This window comes from Dendrobates tinctorius, unplaced genomic scaffold, assembly GCF_039654945.1.
Source record: "Dendrobates tinctorius isolate UK_male_01 unplaced genomic scaffold, ASM3965494v1 ptg000326l, whole genome shotgun sequence".
Lineage (NCBI taxonomy): Eukaryota > Metazoa > Chordata > Amphibia > Anura > Dendrobatidae > Dendrobates > Dendrobates tinctorius.
The window spans coordinates 5,082,874-5,105,872 of NW_027361993.1; the positions used below are offsets into that span (position 1 = coordinate 5,082,874).

At 43.9% G+C, this 22,999-nt stretch overlaps 1 protein-coding gene across 1 annotated transcript in view; it reads right to left on the reverse strand.

Moving 5' to 3' along the window:
- Positions 1-22,999, reverse strand: part of MEGF6 (multiple EGF like domains 6) — a 557,152-nt gene that overhangs the window by 63,952 nt on the left and 470,201 nt on the right. The window contains exons 7-9 of the mRNA XM_073561705.1: positions 8,291-8,416; positions 5,470-5,592; positions 956-1,078 (exon numbers count right to left, since the gene is read on the reverse strand). Coding sequence (XP_073417806.1) covers positions 956-1,078; positions 5,470-5,592; positions 8,291-8,416 — 372 coding nt within the window. The remainder of the gene's footprint in view (positions 1-955; positions 1,079-5,469; positions 5,593-8,290; positions 8,417-22,999) is intronic.

Genomic DNA, 22,999 nt, shown 5'->3' on the forward strand with positions numbered 1-22,999 from the left:
CCAGAATTCCGGGAAGACGTCTCAGAAGAGTTGAAAATGTGGGAGCTGCTCAGTCTTCCTGGAAGCTCCAGAAAAGCAGCGCCTCTGGGAGGTCTCTTCTGTGGAGGGGCCTGAAGAAGGCATGGAGGGAGCAGTGCAGGTGGCTAGGAGAAGTGGTGTAGAGGAAGGGGCCATGTTATAAGGTCATGTGATGTTCTCCCAGAGTGGCTTCACTGAAAGTTGGCAAGTTTAAGTGGAATCAGTCAGCAGTTTTTTTTATATGGAATCTGAATTAAGCATTATTCAGGGGCAGAGACCCTGATTCCAATTATGTATCACTCATTAGGCTGCTTTCTGCAACCTTGATAAAAATTCATGTTTTCCCTGCTTTAAGTGTAGCAGTGGTCAAAATGCTGAGCTTTCCACAACCCTGCCCACACTCACTCCTAATTGGCTGCTTCCTGTAAACACTGTCAGCAGACAGCCAATCAGTGGCGGTGACAAGGTTAACACAGATTAGCTGGACTACCTGGCATGTGACCCCTAGTCCTGCAGTGATAATCTCCTGCTGATAAAACACTGATCGTATTTAAACTACTGCAAGCTGCTGAGCAAGTGACATGGATGTGGAATCAGGCTTTCTAACCCTATATTATGCTGTTCTCAGATTAAATAACAAAAAGCATCTGATGGATTCCCTTTAACAAAGTCTAACTAATGTTGGAGCAAACATCTCAGAAAATTACAAAGCTACCCAATAGACTATGTAGATTTTAATAATGGATTGTTGTAAATTGTGACTCCAAAATGGAGTTCCCCTTTAAATCTATATATACTTCTGAAAGTGAAGCTGCAATCTAACCAAACATTCTGTAATTGTATTTTTCTGGCAACGACAGACACCAAATATTTCACAGCCAAAGCAGCAGATTTTGTGCAGATGTTAGGAACGTTTCCCCCCCCATGGAACACTTACTGTAGCACTGTTTCCCATCAGCTCCTAACTCATATCCAGGACTGCAACCGCAGTGGAACGAACCTCGAGTGTTGAGACAGCTGTGCGCACACATGGCCGTGCCGGTCACGCATTCATTAATGTCTGTATGAAGAAGCAGGGAATATCGGAGGGAGATTATTAAACGTGAAAACCAAGGGCTGAAGAACAGGGAACATTCTGCCAAGGAGAAAGTGATTGCTTTGTGCTACATTGTAATGAATGAATTAATAGCTAGTTACAGAGCTCCACTTCACCTCCTCATAATACAAACATGAGCTGTATATAAAGTACTATAAGGGGGCACATAATATAGAGGTGGATAAAGGAGTGCATCCCTGCGGATCTGGTCGGAACCTGTGCACGAATACCCTCTCCTAAGCTAGGAGCAAACAACTAGGCTTGGGGCTGGAGTCTGTCGTCCCTTTATGTGACTGCAAGCTTGTGAATCCTCACAGCTTGCTTAGTGCTCACTGTTGGATTCTCCCATGCCGGCAGCGAGCAGTCATGTGATTTGCATACTTCCGGACACATTCCAACTAGACGTGTCCAGCTTCGCTCAATTCGGTTGTACTGAGAGAGGCAGAGCAAGTCTAGTTGGTATGTGATCACATGTATGCATATCACATAATTGTGGTCATGCTCGCACTGGAGAATCCTGACAACGTGCACACTGCACACTGTGAGGATTCACAAGTCTGCAGTCACATAGAGGGACTGCAATAAAAGGAGTATGGCGGGCACACTGATTAAAATGGATTCCGTGCCGCGTGGTAGAAGACACTGAACATAATATGAATACCACAGCACAAAGATATTTTGAGTGAAGCAAATGTGACTTATTGATGCAGCAAAGGATATCCGCACATGGAACAGGCCAATGTTTTGAAAAAAAGGACCTTTGTCAGGGTAGATCTGAAAATAAGAAAACCCCCAGCCTGGGCAAACCCTTTAAAGGCCAGGCAATATTTCTCTGGGAAAAAAAAGTTTACAAATCAGCTCTCATTCAACTCTATTTGTGATGAGCGAGCATTCTCGGATGGTAATAGAGTGACTTCGGCGTGCTCTAATACTATGTTCAAATCTCTGCGGCTGCATGTCTAGCGGCTGTTGGACAGCAGCAACACATGCAGGAATTGCCTAACAAATCAATCCCTGCATGTGTTGCAGCTGTCGAACAGCTGTGAGACATGCAGCTGCAGAGACTCAAACATAGTATTCACTCTAGAAGTCTAGAAGTCACTCTATTAGCACTAGAGCATGCTCAGGTAACACCTTATCCGAGCACGTACGCTCATCACTAAACAGGGTAAAATCTGTCTCTCTAGTGCCACCTATTGGAGGTATCCTCCATACAAGTCAATGTCCACCCTTTAATAAGCTTTTCCATATGACTTTAGCCAAACCAGAGTCTTCTCCAAAAAGAAAAGATGTCCGTTTTCTGACATCTGTGTTGGTGTTCTTGCCTCTTGTCAGTACAAAAATGTAATGGAGAGGTACAGAAGAAAAACAACAACTGTTCCAGGAACAGTGGAGCAGCGACAATAGAAGAAGGTACTCAGATTTAATTAAAAAAAAATCCATTGAAAGGTCAGCTTTAAAAGGGGCTGGGACGAAGACGTACATAGAAATCATGGGGCCAGATAGAAGACATTCTAATTGGGCCCCACTACAAAAAAATATAATTTTGTAGGGATCAAAGAAGAGCATAGCTCACAACTTTGCAAACCCTATTGAAGCCCCTAGATTACCCTTTCATTGCCTCCATAAAGTATGATGCCAACAATAATGCCTCCCCAAAACACCATATGATACCCCCACAGTGAATTTTTCCATAGTAACCTCCACACACACAGTATGATGACCCTACTGTACGCCATTCCCCTGCAACCGTCCCCCGGCAAAGTGTGGTGACCCCAACACAATATGATTCACAAAGTATAATGCCCCCCATATAGACCTGCAAACAGTATAACTGCCCCTTCACATAGCCCTGCAAACAACATAATGGACCCCACATACTCCTGCATGCAGTATAATGGGCCACATAGTCCTCCATACAGTATAATGGGAGCACATATTCCTCCATACAGTATAATGGGCCCACATATCCCTCCATACAGTATAATGTGTCCACATATTCCTCCATACAGTATAATGGCCCCAGACAGTCCTCTATACAGTATTATGGGCCACATACAGTTCTCCATACAGTATTATGGGCCACAGACAGTCCTTCAGACAGTATTATGGGCTCCACACGCTCCTCCATACAATATAATGGGCCCCACATAATCCTCCTACAGTATTATGGGCCCAATGTAGTCCTCCATACAGTATTATAGGCCCAATTTAGTCCTCCATACATTATTTTGTGCCCCATATAGTCCTCCATACATTATTAGGGACTCCATTTAGACCTACATACAGTATAATGGGCCCCATTTAGTCCTCGATACATTATCATGGGCCCCATTTGGTCCTCCGAACATTATTATGGGCCCCATTTAGTCTTCCATACATTATTATGGGCCCCATTTAGTCCTCTATACATTATTATGGGCCCCATTTAGTCCTCCGTACATTATTATGGGCCCTATATAGTCCTCCATACATTATGATGTGCCCCATATAGTCCTCCATACATTATTATGGGTCCTATATAGTTCTCCATGCATTACTATGGATCCCATATAGTCCCCCATACATTATAATGGGCCCACAATAAAAATAATTACCCACCCTCTCCCTGTTCCCTGCTGCTCCAGTCTCTGCAGCACTTCTTCTGACCCTCTGCACTGCTTATCACAGATGGTGCGCTGTAGGGACATCATTGCGCCCTCTGTGCTGAGATGTCACAGAGCTCAGATGCAGAGAGAATGCTGGGAGAGGAAGTGTCAGCTAACGGCTCCTTCTTCCATCATATTTTCCAACTGTATCGACATCCAGGACCAGGATGCTGATACAGCTGAAAGTTTGTTTACAAGCAGGGGGACCCCCTGACTCACAGGCCCCACAGCGGCAGCGTGGTCTGCCACCACTGGCGGTATGTTACGGGTTGGAAGGTGCTGTGACTTCTTGTGGACAGCTGTCTGCAGATGAAGTTCACTTCCTTGTGGAGAAGACTCTAGTTTGGATCAATACGGGGCAGAGACACTAATTCCAGTGATATGTCACTTACTGGGCTTCTTGCTGTTGCTTTGATAAAATCACTGTTTCATTCAGCAGGATATATTCATTAGAGGACTAGTAAACCTGCTGCCATATAGTCCTCCATATTAATGAGTTCACCCACCACTGATTGGCTGCTTTCTGCCTATGCACAGAAAGCAGCCAATCAGAGGAGTGGACACACTGGCTGGGGTTATACAGTGCTTAGCATTCAAAGGACTGGTAGATCTACAACAGATAATGCAGTGATTTTATCAAAACTGCAGCAAGCAGCCCAGTAAATGATGCCTCACTAGAATCAGGGTCTCTGCCCCTATATCATGCAGCTCTCAGAGTAGTAAAAACCTGGTGGGAGATTCCCTTTAAGTTGTGGCAGCTCACAGTTGTCTTGTTACCGCTACTACAATACCATAAAAATTAAAATAATAATATTACTCTGGAGTGGCGCTTTGAATGTAAGCCCCGTCATATACTCACCCTCCTACGTCTCCATCATTTATCAGCAGTGCCATCTTGTGACAGTAGATTCTGACTGTCCGGAAGTCTGAAGCTAAATCACAAGCTTTCAATACAAGTCTATAGGAGACAGAACAAGGCCAGAACGAGGTTCTCATAGACTTGCATTGAAAAGTGACCTCCGTAGAGTCCCATGAAACACTGGAGCAGCCGGCAGGTCACTTTTTGCCGGAGACTGATGGCAACGAAGCTGGAAAACGATGAAAGTGGCGACAGGTGGGTATCAGACAGGGGGCACGGGAATTACTTTCAAGAACCACTCCAGCGGTGCAACAAAACAAAAATGCTGGAGTGGTGCTTTAATAAGTAATGGTCACCTGGTTTACAGTTCAAACTGCCTGCTGACTCTCCTGTCTCCCTCCAACACACCAGCACCATGGTGAACACCACCAAACACCAAAGAAGCAAGGGGACAGTACGACCGATGTTAACCCCGCACACCCACAGCCCTGTGCCTATTTCACTACAATGGAGCGCCATGCACCGGGCATGGCCACCACCCCCCTTTATGACCACAAGAAGGATCCGATCCATGCCTGGTATAATGGGGTATCTGCGCTCCGCGTCACATGCAGAGTAAGTGTAGTCATGGAGAAAAATCATTCGCTGAACCTTAGGCCGTTTCACGCTTCATTGGCAGCAATGGGCCGCTTACACGACTTTTCAGGGGATCGGATTTAACGTTCCTGAGCTCAACGCACAAGAGATGGAAAATATTTTATGGCCCATCAGTTCTGAGACCCCACAGATTATTTGGTTTGGTGAAAGCAGATGTTACATGGAGACCCCATTGATTCAGTATACTGCACCTTCACAAGTCTTCCCGTCGGCTGACAGTCTGTATCCAGGGTGGCAGGAGCATTTCCCCCGTCCTCCATCGTTGGTACATTGGTGCATGCAGCCCCCATTCCTGGTTGAACATGGATTGTTCACTGTAGAAACACATTGAATCTATTAAAGAGGAATTTTCCACAAATCTTTCTCCACCTAAACTCCACTGCTGTCTGTTCTGTGGAGAACGAATGTTCAGAGTAGTTAGAAGTAACAGGAGATAACGAGGAAAACGTGCTATTAATAAAAGGCGGAAATATGGAAAATCACCGGAGCTCCTGCTGATTGATTCCATTTCCTACCTATGATGCAAAAAAATAAGCAATTCCGAAAACAAATCGGACATTGCCATGTGGACCCTTCCTTTACCTCATCCCACAGTTCCTCACAGAACAATGCGACTTCTGTCCATCCAGGGCTACCTGGCTTATTTCTGCACAGCTTTCAGAGCGGCTTTTACGCTGCATCTGTGTGACACAACCTAGTGCTGTCCGATTTTTTTCTCGGACAGCACACTGACCCAATGAATTTCATTTAAATATAAACACATCAGTTTTAAAAACGGGTCAGCGTCTCCGGTCTGTGAGACTTAGGGAGGATCATATTCTCACCTGACTAGGGGGATCCATGTACAACAGATGAAACTAGGAAGACGGACTTTGCACTAAGGGTCTGTGCACACGTTGCGGATTCTGCTGCGGATCTGCAGCAGATTTGGCCCTGCGGATCGGCAGCAGATTCTCCTACGGTGTACAGTGCCATTATATTCTATGTAAAACCAAAAACGCTGTGCACATGCTGCGGAAAAATCCGCGCAGATTTGTCAATTCTTTGTGCTGATTCCACAGTGTTTTTACACCTCTTCCATTAAAGGAATCCACAGGTGTAGAAACGCAGGGGAAATCCGCATATAAACTGCACTAAATCCATAGTAAATCTGCACTATATCCGCAGGTAAAACGCAGGTCATTTTACCTGCGTATTCAGCCAAATCTGCAACGTGTTGCACATACCCTCAGAGTTCCATCCAAGTTTCATCCAATTTTAAAGGGAACCTGATGGGCCCCCCATGCCCTCCAACCCCCAGAATTGGACTATTTGTTGCTAAATACCCAGCCCTCTAACACCAAGAAAAAAAAGTCTTTATGAACTTTGCATGTCATGTGCCAATTAGCCCTTTGATTAGTTGGGAGCGCTAACTTTAAATGAAACAATTAGACTTAATGGGTCAATATAATGATCATCTATGTGAATAGTGTGCCATCTCCCAGATAGTTGGATGGCAGACCATCCGGTACACAATAAGAGAACCCACTGAGAATGGTGGGAGAAAAAAACCTGATAAAAGCCGTGAATATAAAATAAGAGTGAAAAGGATAAAATTGCTTAATAAAACAGCCTTTATTATAAGAATGGCTCAATAACAAAGATTGTAAAATTAGTGCATAAAAAGGCAATTCAACCGCTGTAATATATTGAGCATATATATAAATATATAGGACCATGAATAAAGTGCAAAATACTGGACCAAACAAAAATATGCTCATGTATCATATATACCCAAACCGCTCAAGCCTAATTGCAAAACCTTATGTAATTAACCAATAGTTTGGCAGGAAAAATATACATATATAATATATATGAAAAGTGCCAAAATAGTGCAAAAAGCTCTCACTGGAGCTGTGCAAAAATTGCAAATTGTTCAAAAGAATGCAAATAGTGCAAAAGAAGTGAATATCAGTGGTGCAAATAATCCAGACTGCGGCAATATACAAAAATGAGAACAATTGTGCAGAATATTGAAAAAAATGATGTGCATGTAAACTGTGCTAGGACAAGGCTGGACGTGTGGGCCAAACAATTAAAACATAAGGCCAGTAATGTGTTAATAGGACCGTTAATACTTGTGAGGGTGGGCAGCGCGGTTTGCCTGTAGAACGCGCCCCGACGCGCGTTTCGGAAGATTACCTTAGTCGGGGGAAGCCCTTTGACTATTAGCCCTTTGACTAGTCGATGGAGCGTTGTTTTCCCCAGACTACTCGGCAATCACACGATTTGCAAGAGGGGCATCATCTCCAGCTCTCTGCAAAACTCGCTCATGAGCGCGGATTTCTTCGCGCACACACTATTGCTCCTCTGAAGCCGGACGTACGCTTCTCAGCTTCAGGAGGAACACTGCGCGTGTCTGGAATTGTCTTCCTCACTTCCGAACTGCAGTCACTTTGGGAGCTATGACTATCACTAATGGCAGTCTATGTAGTTTCATTTTCTAAGACGATGCATGCTCCATACTCCATAGGGGCCTAAAGCACATTATTTTTTTTACAGATTTAGACTCTATATAATTTAAAGGAGTGGTCACATAAAAAGGACAATATGGGGGGCCATGCTGTAGATCAGTATTAGCATAAAAAAAATGAAGGCAGTGTAAAATGCGTGTGGTCCAGCTAGTGTCTTGTCTGACATCAGTGGTACCTGGTAGTGATGAGCGAATGTGCTCAGATAACATCTTATCTTAGCACACCAGCGTGTTATCTGAGCGTGCCCGTATATTATGTTGGAGTATTTGCGGCTGCATGATTAGGCATTAGACAGCCTTAACACATGTGGGGATTGCCTGTGTGTTACAGAAATCATGCAGCTGCAGAGACTCAAACATAATCTACGAGCACACCCAGATGCTCGGATAACACCCAAGCATGCTCAGATAAGACATTAACCGAGCATGTTCGCTCATCACTAGTGCCTGCCAGTCGCAGTAATATGAATATCTAATCACACATCGTTAATGCCCCTTACATTCGCAGTGTTTGCCGTCCTCCTTCAATTGATAATTGTGTCGGCAGCGACACTTGTAATGAGCCACAGTGATCTGGACGCAGTCGTGCTCACAGCCGCCATTTCCCAGGGAGCAAGAGTAAAGGGCTAAAATATAAAGAGAAGTAAGCATAAGTACCGTACATCAAAAAGATCAGGGGTAGGAACTGCGGCAGATTTCAGCAGAATCAGTACCTACAGTGGGTACGGAAAGTATTCAGACTCCTTTACATTTTTCACTCTTTGTTTCATTGCAGCCATTTGGTAAATTCAAAAAAGTTCTTTTTTTGTCTCATTAATGTATACTCTGCACCCCATCTTGACTGAAAAAAAAAACAGAAATGTTGGAGTTTTTGCAATTTTATTAAAAAAGAAAAGCTGAAATATCACATGGGCATAAGTATTCAGACCCTTTGCTCAGACACTCATATTTAAGACATGCTGTCCATTTCCTTGTGATCCTTCTTGAGATGGTTCTACTCCTTCATTGGAGTCCAGCTGTGTTTAATTACACTGATAGGACTTGATTTGGAAAAGCACACACCTGTGTATATATAAGACCTCACAGCTTACAGCGCATGTCAGACCAAATGAGAATCATGAGGTCAAAGGAACTGACCAAGGAGCTCAGAGATAGAAATGTGGCAAAACACAGATCTGGCCAAGGTTACAAAAGAATTTCTGCAGTACTCAAGGTTTCTAAGAGCACAGTGGCCTCCATAATCCTTAAATGGAAAAAGTTTAGGACCACCAGAAGTCTTCCTAGACCTGGCCATCCAGCCAAACTATGCAATCGTGGGAGAAGAGCCTTGGTGAGAGAGGTAAAGAAGAACCCCAAGATCACTGTGTCTGAGCTCCACAGATGCAGTAGGGAGATGGGAGAAAGATCCACAAAGTCAACTATCACTGCAGCCCTCCAACAGTCGGGTCTTTATGGCAGAGTGGCCCGACGGAAGCCTCTCCTCAGTGCAAGACATATGAAAGCCCGCATAGAGTTTGCTAAAAAAAACACATAAAGGATTCCCAGACTATGAGAAATAATATTCTCTGGTTTGATGTGACAAAGATAAAACTTTTTGGTGATATCTCTAAGCGGTATGTGTGGAGAAAACCAGGCACTGCTCATTACCTGCCCAAAACAATCCCAACAGTGAAACATGGTGGTGGCAGCATCATGCTATGAGGGTGTTTTTCAGCTGCAGGGACAGGACGACTTGTTGCAATTGAAGGAAACATGAATGCAGCCAAGTACAGAGATATCCTGGATGAAAACCTGTTGGGGGTTCATTTTCCCCTTCATTACTGAGGCCCGAGGAACTCCCTCTTCTGGTAAAGAAAGGTAGTGAGCCTGATTGTCAAACACCTGAGGCTGTTGAGGATGACTGGCTGAGTGGAGTTACGGACTGGATATAAGGCTGCCGACGCCCTTCTGCCCTGCGGGTGATTTCTCTGTGGGATCCTTGGAGACCAGTCTGAATTCCTGCTCCTCCAAAGCTAAGTTTGCTGCTCGGCCTTTTGCTTTTGTGCTTTGACTTTGTTTTTGCTTTGTTTTTCTGGATTTCTGCCATTCCCTGCTGGGGTGTGCTGAATTCATTTAGCTCTGTCTTCTGAAAATACCTGAGTGCTGATTCAGTTTTTGAAGCCTAGCTGCTTCAGGGCCTTTTTCATATCAGCTGGTTGGCTTATGTCTTTGATAGGGTTTTGGCAGATTGCAGACAGCAGCCTTCCTGTCCTTTCCTATCTAGGTAGTTTTGGGGCCCCGTCTTTGCTCAGTCTATCTTTCTGTCTGTGTTAGTATTTTCATCTTGCTTCACCGTCATTATATGTTGGGGGTTGCCTATTGCTTTGGGGTCTGCTCTGGGGCAGTTTAGATTTCCCCTTTCTTTCTTTAGGCCTATGTATTTCTCCGGCTGTGATCGAGGGGTCTAGGGCATCGTAGGAACCCCCCACGGCTACTGCTAGTTGTGTTGATAGGTTCAGGGGTCTGCAATCTGATAGTTGCCAACTTCTCTGGTTTTCTGGACTTAGCTTGTATTTCTGCTTTTGCCTCCTACGGTGACTCATTCATAACAGAATCACCCGCCATACCGCAGATTCTAGGGTACTCAATAGCAGGAAAGAATTGTAAAAAAAAAAAAGCGTGTATATTTTTTCCTCTACATCTCTGAGGCCGTAGGGGGAATTTTTTTTTCTCTCAATGGAGATAAAGCAATTGTCTGATCGTGTGGAGCAGCTCGCTGCGGAAGTGCGGGGAATTTCCACCTACCTTGCTCATTCAAATGCTGCTGAACCAAAGATTCCTACACCTGATGTATTTTTTGGGGATCGGTCTAAATTTTTGAATTTCAAAAATAATTGCAAATTATTTTTTGCCTTGAAGCCTAACTCGTCAGGGAGCTCCGCACAGCAGGTTAAAATTGTCATCTCTTTGCTGCGTGGCGATCCCCAGGATTGGGCGTTTTCTTTGAAACCAGATGATCCTATTCTGACTAATGTGAACGCATTCTTTCTAGCTTTGGGGTTGTTGTATGACGAGCCTAATGCCATTGATCAGGCTGAAAAGACCCTGCTGGCATTGAGCCAGGGTCGTGATTCTGCAGAATTGTACTGTCAAAAATTCCGAAAGTGGTCAGTACTTACTACCTGGAATGATAATGCCTTGGCTGCTCTCTTTCGGAAGGGGTTGTCAGAAGCCGTAAAAGATACTATGGTGGGATTTCCTTTTCCCTCTGGTCTTGACGATTCTATGTCATTAGCCATTCAGGTTTATTGGCGTTTGCGCAAACGCAAAGCTGCACGAGAGGTGTTGCCACCTGTTGAACAAATGTCTGAACCTATGCAATGTGATAGAGTTTTTTCCAGAGAGCAGCCAGGAGTTCAGAAGGCGTAATAAGTTGTGTTTTTTCTGTGGAGATGCCTCGCATATTATTTCTGTCTGTCCCAAACGAGAGAAACGCTTTGCACACACGTTTTCTGTTGGGGGTGTTCAACCTAAGTTTCTTCTGGCTATTACTCTGATCTGCTCCCTGTCCACATTTTCCGCCAAGGCTTTTGTGGATTCGGGAGCAGCCCTAAACCTAATGGACTTGGATTTTGCTAAACGTTGTGGATTTCCGATGACACCTCTGCAGACGCCTATCCCTTTGAGGGGAATTGATGCTACTCCTTTGGCTAAAAATAAACTCCAGTTTTGGACCCAGGTGGTAATGCGGGTCGCCCCAGACCATCAAGAAAATTGCAGATTTCTGGTGTTGCATAATCTGCATGATACTATTGTTCTGGGGTTTCCCTGGTTACAGATTCATAATCCAGTTTTGGATTGGAAATCTGTGTCTGTGGTGAGTTGGGGTTGTCGGTGTGCCTTTAGTGAGGCTCCGGTGTTTTCCACCTCTCCTCAGTCGCATGATGTTCCTGATTATTTGGCGGACTTTTATGATGTATTTAGTGAGAATGAGTCTGCGTCTCTGCCTCCTCATAGGAGTTATGACTGTGCAATTGAACTGAGCCCGGGGTGTAAATTTCCCAAGGGTCGGCTCTTCAATTTATCTGTACCCGAGCACGAGGCTATGCGATCCTATATTAAGGAGGCGTTGGAGAAGGGTCATATTAGACCATCCTCGTCACCCTTAGGTGCCGTTTTTTTTTTTGTAGCCAAAAAGGATGGATCATTAAGACCTTGTATTGATTATCGTGCCCTCAACAAAATTACTGTTAAATATCAGTATCCGTTACCCCTGATTTCTGTTCTATTCTCCAGAGTTAAAGGTGCTTGCTGGTTTACCAAGCTTGACCTCAGGGGGGCGTATAATCTTATTCGCATTAAGCATGGGGATGAATGGAAGACGGCGTTTAATACTCCGGAGGGACATTTTGAGTACCTGGTGATGCCTTTTGGGCTCACTAATGCCCCTTCTGTCTTCCAGTGCTTCATGAACGATATTTTCTGAGATTTTGTCGATAAATTTTTGATTATCTATCTGGATGATATTTTGATCTTCTCCAAGGATTGGGATTCTCATGTGGAACATATTCGGACTGTGTTCCGGATCTTGAGGGAGAATTCCCTGTATGTCAAGGGATCTAAATGCCTTTTTGGAGTACAGAGGATTTCTTTTTTGGGATTTATTTTGTCCCCGTCAACTATTGAAATGGACCCGGCCAAGGTACAGGCCATTCACGATTGGGTTCAGCCCACTTCTTTGAAGGCCCTCCAGAAGTTTTTGGGTTTTGCTAATTTTTATCGGAAATTTATAGCAAAATTTTCTAGTATTGCCAAGCCATTGACTGATTTGACTAAAAAGGGTGCTGGTGTGTTAAATTGGTCTCCGGAGGCTGTTTCTTCCTTTCAGGAGCTGAAGCGAAGATTCACCTCCGCCCCGGTTTTGCGGCAACCTGATGTCTCACTTCCATTCCAGGTAGAGGTGTATGCTTCTGAGATTGGTGCAGGAGCTGTTTTGTCCCAAAAGGATCCTGTAACATCTAAAATGAATCCCTGTGCTTTCTTTTCCCGAAAGTTTTCTCCATCTGAACGTAACTATGATGTGGGGAATAGGGAACTGTTGGCCATGAAATGGGCATTTGAGGAGTGGAGACATTGGTTGGAGGGACTTAAGCATCAAGTCGTGGTCCTCACTGACCACAAGAATTTGATTTACCTAGAGTCGGCTAAGCGCTTGAACCCTAGACAGGCTAGGTGGGCCTTGTTTTTTACACGTTTTGATTTTGTGGTTTCTTTTCTTCCTGGAACAAAGAATGTCAAGGCAGATGCCCTCTCTAGGAGCTTCCTTGCTGATTCTCCTGTGGTGACCAAGCCTGCTACCATCTTAGGCGAAGGGGTAGTTCTTTCTGCCATCTCGCCCGATTTGAGACGTGCTCTGGAAGAGTTCCAGGAGGACAAACCTGAGCGTTGTCCCAGTGGAAAGTTGTATGTTCCTGACCAGTGGAAGAAGAGAGTGATGTCTGAAGTTCATTGCTCTGCTTTGGCTGGTCATCCAGGTATTTTTGGTACTAGAGATCTGGTGAGTCGGTCTTTTTGGTGGCCCTCCTTGTCTCGTGATGTCAGGAATTTTGTGCAGTCCTGTGGGACGTGCTCCCGGTCTAAATCGTGTTCTCGCTCTAGTGGGTTGTTGATGCCTTTGCCTGTCCCCAAGAGGCCATGGACCCATATTTCAATGGATTTCATCTCTGATATGCCTGTCTCTCAGAGGATGACTGTTATTTGGGTGATTTGTGATAGGTTCTCTAACATGGTTCATCTTGTACCACTCCCTAAGTTGCCGTCTTCCTCTGAGTTGGTGCCCCTGTTTTTACAACAGGTGGTTCGTTTGCACAGGATTCCTGAGAACATTGTATCTGACAGAGGAGTCCAGTTTGTGTCTAGATTTTGGAGAACTTTCTGTTCCAGGCTGGGAATTCAGTTGTCCTTCTCCTCTGCTTTTCACCCTCAGACCAATGGGCAGACAGAGAGAACAAACCAGACCTTGGAGTCATATTTGAGATGTTTTATTTCTGCTGATCAGGATAATTGGGTTTCATTTTTGCCCTTGGCCGAATTTGCTTTGAATAATAGAGCTAGTTCTGCCACTTTGATGTCACCTTTTTTTTGTAACTTTGGGTTTCATCCTCGATTTTCTTCAGGGCAGGTGGAGCCCTCTGCCTGCCCAGGTGTTGACACTGTGGTGGAGAGAATGCACCAGATCTGGGACCAAGTGGTGGATAAGTTATCTCTCTCCCAGGAGAAGGCCCAGCGGTTTTCCAACCGACATAGGACCATTGGTCCCCAGTTTAAGGTTGGTGATATGGTGTGGTTATCATCAAAAAATATTGCTATGAAGGTGGCTTCTCCTAAGTTTAAGCCTAGATTTATTGGACCTTACAAGATTGTGGAGATTATTAATCCGGTCTCTTTTCGTTTGGCTCTTCCTGTCACATTTAAAATCCATAATGTGTTCCATAAATCTTTGTTGAAGAGGTTTGTTGAACCTGTTGTTCTGGGGGTGGCACCTCCAGACCCTGTATTGGTTGAAGGTAACATGGAGTATGAGGTAGAGAAAGTACTGGATTCCCGTCTGGCTAGACGAAGACTCCAGTATTTGGTTAAGTGGAAGGGTTATGGTCAGGAGGATAATTCCTGGGTCTCTGCCTCTGATATTCATGCCTAACGATTGGTGCGTGCCTTTCATCGGGCTCACCCTGATCGCCCTGGTGGCGTAGTTGAGGGTTCGGTGACCCCTCCTCAAGGGGGAGGTACTGTTGGGAGTTCATTTTCCCCTTCATTACTGAGGCCCGAGGAACTCCCTCTTCTGGTAAAGAAAGGTAGTGAGCCTGATTGTCAAACACCTGAGGCTGTTGAGGATGACTGGCTGAGTGGAGTTACGGACTGGATATAAGGCTGCCGACACCCTTCTGCCCTGCGGGTGATTTCTCTGTGGGATCCTTGGAGACCAGTCTGAATTCCTGCTCCTCCAAAGCTAAGTTTGCTGCTCGGCCTTTTGCTTTTGTGCTTTGACTTTGTTTTTGCTTTGTTTTTCTGGATTTCTGCCATTCCCTGCTGGGGTGTGCTGAATTCATTTAGCTCTGTCTTCTGAAAATACCTGAGTGCTGATTCAGTTTTTGAAGCCTAGCTGCTTCAGGGCCTTTTTCATATCAGCTGGTTGGCTTATGTCTTTGATAGGGTTTTGGCAGATTGCAGACAGCAGCCTTCCTGTCCTTTCCTATCTAGGTAGTTTTGGGGCCCCGTCTTTGCTCAGTCTATCTTTCTGTCTGTGTTAGTATTTTCATCTTGCTTCACCGTCATTATATGTTGGGGGCTGCCTATTGCTTTGGGGGCTGCTCTGGGGCAGTTTAGATTTCCCCTTTCTTTCTTTAGGCCTATGTATTTCTCCGGCTGTGATCGAGGGGTCTAGGGCATCGTAGGAACTGCTAGTTGTGTTGATAGGTTCAGGGGTCTGCAATCTGATAGTTGCCAACTTCTCTGGTTTTCTGGACTTAGCTTGTATTTCTGCTTTTGCCTCCTACGGTGACTCATTCATAACAAAAACCTCTTCCAAAGTGCTCTGGACCTCAGACTTGGCCGAAGGTTCACCTTCCAACAAGACAATGACCCTAAGCACACAGCTAGAATAACAAAGGAGTGGCTTCAGAACAACTCTGTGACCATTCTTCACTGGCCCAGCCAGACCCCTGACCTAAATCCAATTGAGCATCTCTGGAGAGACCTGAAAATGGCTGTCCACCAACGTTCACCATCCAACCTGATGAAACTGGAGAGGATCTGCAGGGAAGAATGGCAGAGGATCCCCAAATCCAGGTGTGAAAAACTTGTTGCATCATTCCCAGGAGGAGACACAGATTAGATATTAGAAAAAACTTTTTGACAGTTAGAGTGATCAATGAGTGGAACAGGCTGCCACGAGAAGTGGTGAGTTCTCCTTCAATGGAAGTCTTCAAACAGAGGCTGGACAGACATCTGACTGGGATGATTTAGCGAATCCTGCTTTGAGCAGGGGGTTGGACCAGATGGCCCAGGAGGTCCCTTCCAACTCTACGATTCTATGATTCTATGATTCCCAAGAAGACTCATGGCTGTACTAGCTCAAAAGGGTGTTTCTACTCAATACTGAGCAAAGGGTCTGAATACTTATGACCATGTGATATTTTAGTTTCACTTTTTTATTAAAATTTGCAAAATTTTTTACATTTCTGATTTTTTTTTCAGTCAAGATGGGGTGCAGATTGCACATTAATGAGAAGAAAAAAATGAACTTTTTTGAACTTACCAAATGGCTGCAATGAAACCAATAGTGAAAAATTTAAAGGGATCTGAATACTTTCTGTACCCACTGTAGACATTGTGGGAGAATGCACTGTTTACTTGGAACAAACAGCAATCGTTATCTGCATCATCAAAATATGGAAGATTACATCCCCTTGAGGGAGCAACGGCGAAACACATGTTAAGGCGGGCAAGCACCATTCTACAATCAGGTATCTGTTGTTATGCTATTTCTCCGGTAGGGTTACTTAGAGTCTTGTCCAGTTACTTTTTCAGCATAAATAGAGCACAATATCTTTTGACAAAATATTTTAAGCTTTATCCAATAGTAAATAAATAAAATTATACATCCAATGTTAAGACATTAAAAATACTACAGAACAGTGAGTATTTACATCAACTACTGACAAATCGTTACAAAAAGGATTGAATAGGATACATAAAAAGTGCATACATAGTCAACACTATTGGAAATTAATACTTCAGTAAAGGCTGGATCCAAGAACGGTAAGTATTAGACATTGTTGTGTACATGGACATAGACAAAGGATATACAAGAAAGGGGAAAGTCAAATCTGACTGAATATAAATATAAGCATAAATATAAATAAGGATGCACTGTGGCATATAAAAGACTTCACCAGTCCAGAAAAAAACAAAACCGACATGTGTTTCGCACCTAGCTTCATCAGGTGCATATGTGGTAGGTCTTTTAGATCAGTAGACATACATTGTTTTGCCTCTCGTCTGACTTGTATGACTATTGCACCTGGACCAAAATACCTGTTACATCATATGTGGTGGAGATGTTGATGAAGTTCTGAATGAAGAGACGTGATTCTGTGATGAAAAGAAGCTTGAATAAAATCCCTGTGATCAACTTCAGCTCTGCACTGTGTCATAGCTGGTTGGCTGTAAACCATTACCTCCCCTCTACTGTGAAGAATTATAAGTAGTGTTGAGCATTCCGATACTGCAAATATCGGGTATCGGCCGATATTCGCTGTATCAGAATTCCGATACCGAGTACCGATATTTTTACAATATCGGATACCGGAATTTTTAAGTTCCCATAATGCAATGAGCCAGTGTTGTGGCTGTGATTGGCTGCTGAAATGATGTACATCATACATTCATACAACATACATGCATACATACATACTACATACAACTACATACATACTATACATACTACATATATACTACATTCATACAACATACATACATACATACTACATTCATACAACATACATACATACATACTACATACATACTACATATATACTACATTCATACAACATACATACATACTACATATATACTATATTCATACAACATACATACATACTACATACATACTACATATATACTACATTCATACAACATACATACATACTACATTCATACAACATACATACATACATACATACTACATACATATATACTACATACATACTACATTCATACAACATACATACATACTACATTCATACAACATGCATACATACTACATACATACTACATATATACTACATTCATACAACATACATACATACTACATACAATACATTCATACATTGATACATACATATAGACATACAGTACGTATAACATAGAGTACATACTCACCATCACTTGTCACTTTGATCCCCTAAGCCACTGTAAAAAATATTAAAATAACAAACAAGCAATATACTCCCTGATCCATGGTGGAGGAATACAGTGCGGAAGGATACCTACCTCCCGTCATTGTATTCCTGGGGCCCCTAGAGAGCAGTGGCATCAGCTGATGTTGCTGTTCTCCACAGGAGATCGTCTTGGGACACTCGTGGATTTCTGCGGATCAGGGAGTATATCAGTTGTTTGTTATTTTATTATTTTTTAAAGATGACACTGGCTTCGGGGATCAAAGTGACAAGTGATGGTGAGTATGTACTCTATGTTATATGTACTGTATGTCTATATGTATGTATTGTATGAATGTATTGTATGTAGTATGTATGTTGTATGTATGTTGTATGTCTGTAGCATGTTTTATGTATGTTGTATGTATGTAGTATGTACTATGTATGTATGTTGTATGAATGTAGTATATATGTAGTATGTATGTTGTATTTTTGTTGTATGAATGTAGTATATATGTAGTATGTATGTAGCATGTAGTATGTATGTATGTTGTATGAATGTAGGATATATGAAGTATGTATGTAGTATGTATGCATGTTGTATGAATGTAGTATAAATGTAGTATGTAGTATATATGAAGTATGTAGTATGTATTATGTATGTATGTCGTATGAATGTAGTATATATGTAGTATGAATGTAGTATATATGTAGTATGTATGTAGTATGTATGTATGTTGTATGAATGTAGTATATATGTAGTATGTATGTATGTTGTATGAATGTAGTATATATGAAGTATGTATGTAGTATGCATGTATGTTGTATGAATGTAGTATATATGAAGTATATTTGTAGTATGTATGTATGTTGTATGAATGTAGTATATATGTATGTTGTATGAATGTAGTATATATGAAGTATGTATATAGTATGTATGTATGTTGTATGAATGTAGTATATATGAAGTATGTATGTAGTATGTATGTATGTTGTATGAATGTAGTATATATGTAGTATGTATGTATGTTTTTCTTTTTTTTTTTACATTCAACACATTAGCCGGATGATGGGACTACTACTGTCCCATCATTGGTTAATGTGTCAATCACTGTCATTGTAGCAGGCATAGCCCGATGGGACTTGTAGTCTCATCGGACGATGCCTGCACACACACACAACCCCCGGCAGCATGCACAGACCCCCGGGAGGCCCGTACAGACCCCCGGCAGGCCCGCACAGACCCCCGGCAGGCCGCACAGACCCCCGGCAGGCCCGCACAGACCCCCGGCAGGCCCGTACAGACCCCCGGCAGCCCGTACAGACCCCCGGCAGCCCGTACAGACCCCCGGCAGGCCCGCACAGACCCCCGGCAGCCCGCACAGACCTCCGGCAGGCCCGCACAGACCCCCGGCAGGCCCGCACAGACCCCCGAGAGGCCCGTACAGACCCCACCTGCACACACAGACACGCACAGTGTCCGCCCATGCACCACCCACACTCTTGCCCCCTCCCGAACTGGATGTGCAAGTAAAGAAAGGGTTTTTTTTAATTCCGATATTTCTGTCCCATTGACTTGAATGGGGTTTCCGGTATTGGAATCGGCGATACCCGATACTTTTTGGGTATCGGTCCGATACAATCCGATCCAATATTTCTCAATATCGGAAAGTATCGCTCAACACTAATTATAAGTAATGGTCACCCTGAGGAAGATTTTCCCAGGATTCCAACAAGATTTCATGTTTCCGTTGTATTGCCCTCATATCCTGAGTGGTGTGCATGCAACAACAGTCCAGTACCTTTGCCCTCAGTTTATTTGGCAAGACAGTGGTAATTTTGGAGGTGTGTATGGAGTCATTATCATGTTGGAATACTGCCCTGTGGCCCAGTTTCCGAAGGGAGGGGATCATGCTCTACTTCAGTATGTCACAGTACAAGTTGGCATTCATGGTTCCCTCAATTAACTGTAGCTCCCCACAGACAGCATCACTCAGACAGCCCCAAATCATGATGCTCCCTCCACCAACCTTAACTATAGGCAAGACACCCTTGGACTTTGAACTGCTCACCTTGTTGCTGCCACACACGCTTGACACAAAGTGAACCAAATAAGCTTATCTTGGTCTCATTAGACCAAAGGACATGGTTCCAGTAATCCATATCCTCAGTCTGCTTGTCTTCAGCAAAGAGTTTAGGAGCGCAGGAAAGAGACTCAGACAATAAGACCGTTTTCCATTTTCTCAATGCAGACCAATGTGACGCAGTGTGTGGTGTATAGGCTGAGCACTGACAGGCAGACCCCCCCTCACCCGTGTAACCTCTGCAGCAATGCTGGCAGTATTCATATGTCTACTCTGACAAGACAACCTCTAAATATGACGCTGAGCATGTGCACTCAGTCTTTTTTTACACTGCTGTATGCTCTTGGCCACTGGGCTGCAGCTCAGTGTCAGGGTGTTGGCAATCTTCTTATAGCCTCAACCATCTTTATGTAGTGCAACAATTCTTTTTTTCTGATCCACAGAGAGTTGTTTGCCATGAAGAACCATGCTGAATGTCCAGTGACCAATATGAGAAAGTGTGTGAGAGATAACACCACGTTTACCACACCTGGTCCCCATTCACACCTGAGACCTTAATGAGTCACATGACACTGGGGAGAAAAAATGGCTAAATGAGCACAATTTGGCCATTTTCACTTAGGAGTGTACTCACTTTTGTTGCCAGTGGTTTAGACATTAATGGCTGTGTGTTGAGTTACTTAGAGGGCACACCACATTTACCCTGTTATACAAGCTGTACTCTGACTACTTTACATTGTATATTTTCAGCATTAAAGCATTGTATATTTTCAGCAAAAATGTGAGGGATGTACTCACTTTTGTGATATACTATATCAATCTACTTTCCAGCCTTTCCAGCACAGAAGTCTCAGGAAATCAAAAGTAACAAAAGATTCCATAGAAAGCATGGGCTGTGCAGTGCAATAAACTCATGGTAAGTGCACAGCTCAGCAGACAGGAGCACATGGTCCTGAGCACAGATTCAATAGAATGCATGGGCTTTACAGCGTAATTGACCCCCAAGAAGTGCACAGCTCAGCAGACAGGAGCACATGGCCCTGAGCACAGATTCAATAGAATGCATGGGCTTTACAGCGTAATTGACCCCCAAGAAGTGCACAGCTCAGCAGACAGGAGCACACGGCCCTGAGCACAGATTCAATAGAATGCATGGGCTTTATAGCGTAATTGACCCCCAAGAAGTGCACAGCTCAGCAGACAGGAGCACACAGCCCTGAGCACAGATTCAATAGAATGCATGGGCTTTATAGCGTAATTGACCCCCAAGAAGTGCACAGCTCAGCGGCCCTGAGCACAGATTCCATAGAAAGCAAAAACAACGCATCCGTATTTCAGGCTGTGCGCGCGCTCAGATAGGAGTTGTGCGCTCGTCTGTTGAGATGCACACTTCTCAGGGATCTATTACTTTACAAAGCCTATGCTTTCTTTTGAATCAACACTCTGAGCTGAGTGCATGCTCAGATAGGAGCTGTGAGCTCCTGTCTGCTAAGCTACGCACATCAAGGGGGTTTATTGAGCGATCAGTGGGGGTCTTGCTGAATATAAAAAAAAGTCAAAAATCGAGTCTACTTTTTAAGGTGTTAACTATGTCTCATCACAAGCTTACTGACTGTCTCCTATAACAATCAGCATGGAGAACATCTTCGCTCATTGGTTCAGGGGGGTCCTACTTATATTTCTCCCCATATATTCACATAGAATCTAATGTCTGTGATCTTTATAGTTGATGCTCCAATGACACTCTGTCTGTAGACCTTACTCCTGCACTATGCTGATTTACCACTCAGGATTCGGGAAAAGTAAAGCGAAAACCCGGGAAGTGATTGTAGCATTCCCCGATCTTAAACATTGTAATGTTCCTCAGTAGTTTCTCCTGTTCTACTACAAAATGTCTAACATCAGGCAAGAGTCGGCGTATTGTCCACAACCATTATCTTCTGTAGGACAGAACGCACGCCGCAATCCCTCCAAATCTCGGATAGTGCTAAGCTGCAAACTGACTGTTATTATACATTATTATTATTCAACAACCGCATTCCAATGGAGGACGGATAATAGGAACCAGAAGTGGATTTTGGGCAAATCGCTCTGAAATAAATATACTCGTACTGGCGGAGTGCAGCCTCCGGGCTCTTTACCCAATAATACCTCTTCTGTCTTGGGACTGACATAATTTATTGTTAGCGATTTTCTAGGAGTAAATTAGAGTCTTTCTCAATAGTTTATTTTATCGTAGTAAACTGACTGCAATTCATCTTATGGTAGGGTCAAACTACAACTCCCATCCTCCTTGGCGAGTAAGAAGGGTTTCTCACAGCAAGTAAACATCGGGTGCTCGGTGCTATCCATGTAAGTGCTGAACAGAAGTCCAGAGCCCAAAGCTCACAGAGCGAGAGTCCTTGGCCCCCTTTAAAACTATTTTCACGGTGCACGTTCCCTTCTAAGCTGGCAATGGAGATTTGTTAGTCAGTCCAACTGTGAAGGTATCTGCAGACAATTAGATGTGCATGAAGGACCATCAACATTAAATCATCGGCAGATTCCACTAACATCTGCCTACATAAGCTTGGCCTACACACAAGGGGGAGTCAGGGACTATGATCCTGTAGTACCTTCTTGGCATAGGACCATGAGGGGCTATGGCTGTTGAATGACTATTGTAGAATACCAAGAACTGCGCACACCTATGAAATTACCCAATACCGGACCATCGGGGGAACTGTGGCTGCCATGTTTCCAAAAATGTCACATAGTCTACACCTTAGAATGTGGGATATGATGCTGTCCCTAAATGTGGGCGAGATGCAGTTCCTTGGCTGGTCATCAAGAGCCATGTCCCCTCCATGGTGAACCTCTGCTGGATATGATCCATGGTACTGTTGCAGTGTGGGGAAGGTGACCTGATGGATGGACGTGTCAGTAGGGAGAAGGGATGGTTTGTGCACTACTACACCGGACCCTCCGTTTGGGTTGCAGAGGTCATACAGAAGAAGGTCAGAGAGCGGGAGGTCTGGGGCCTGCTCCACAAGAAAGGAGTGGCTGGCATGGCAGCTTCACGATCCACCGGGTGGCTCATGTACACCAACCTGGAGAAGGGATACGGGTTTATTCGGGATCTCGCAACCGGCCACAAGGTATATCTTAACGTGACTTCCATCCGTCACAGCCGGGCATTGTGGGAGGGGGACTTGGTGTCCTACTATAA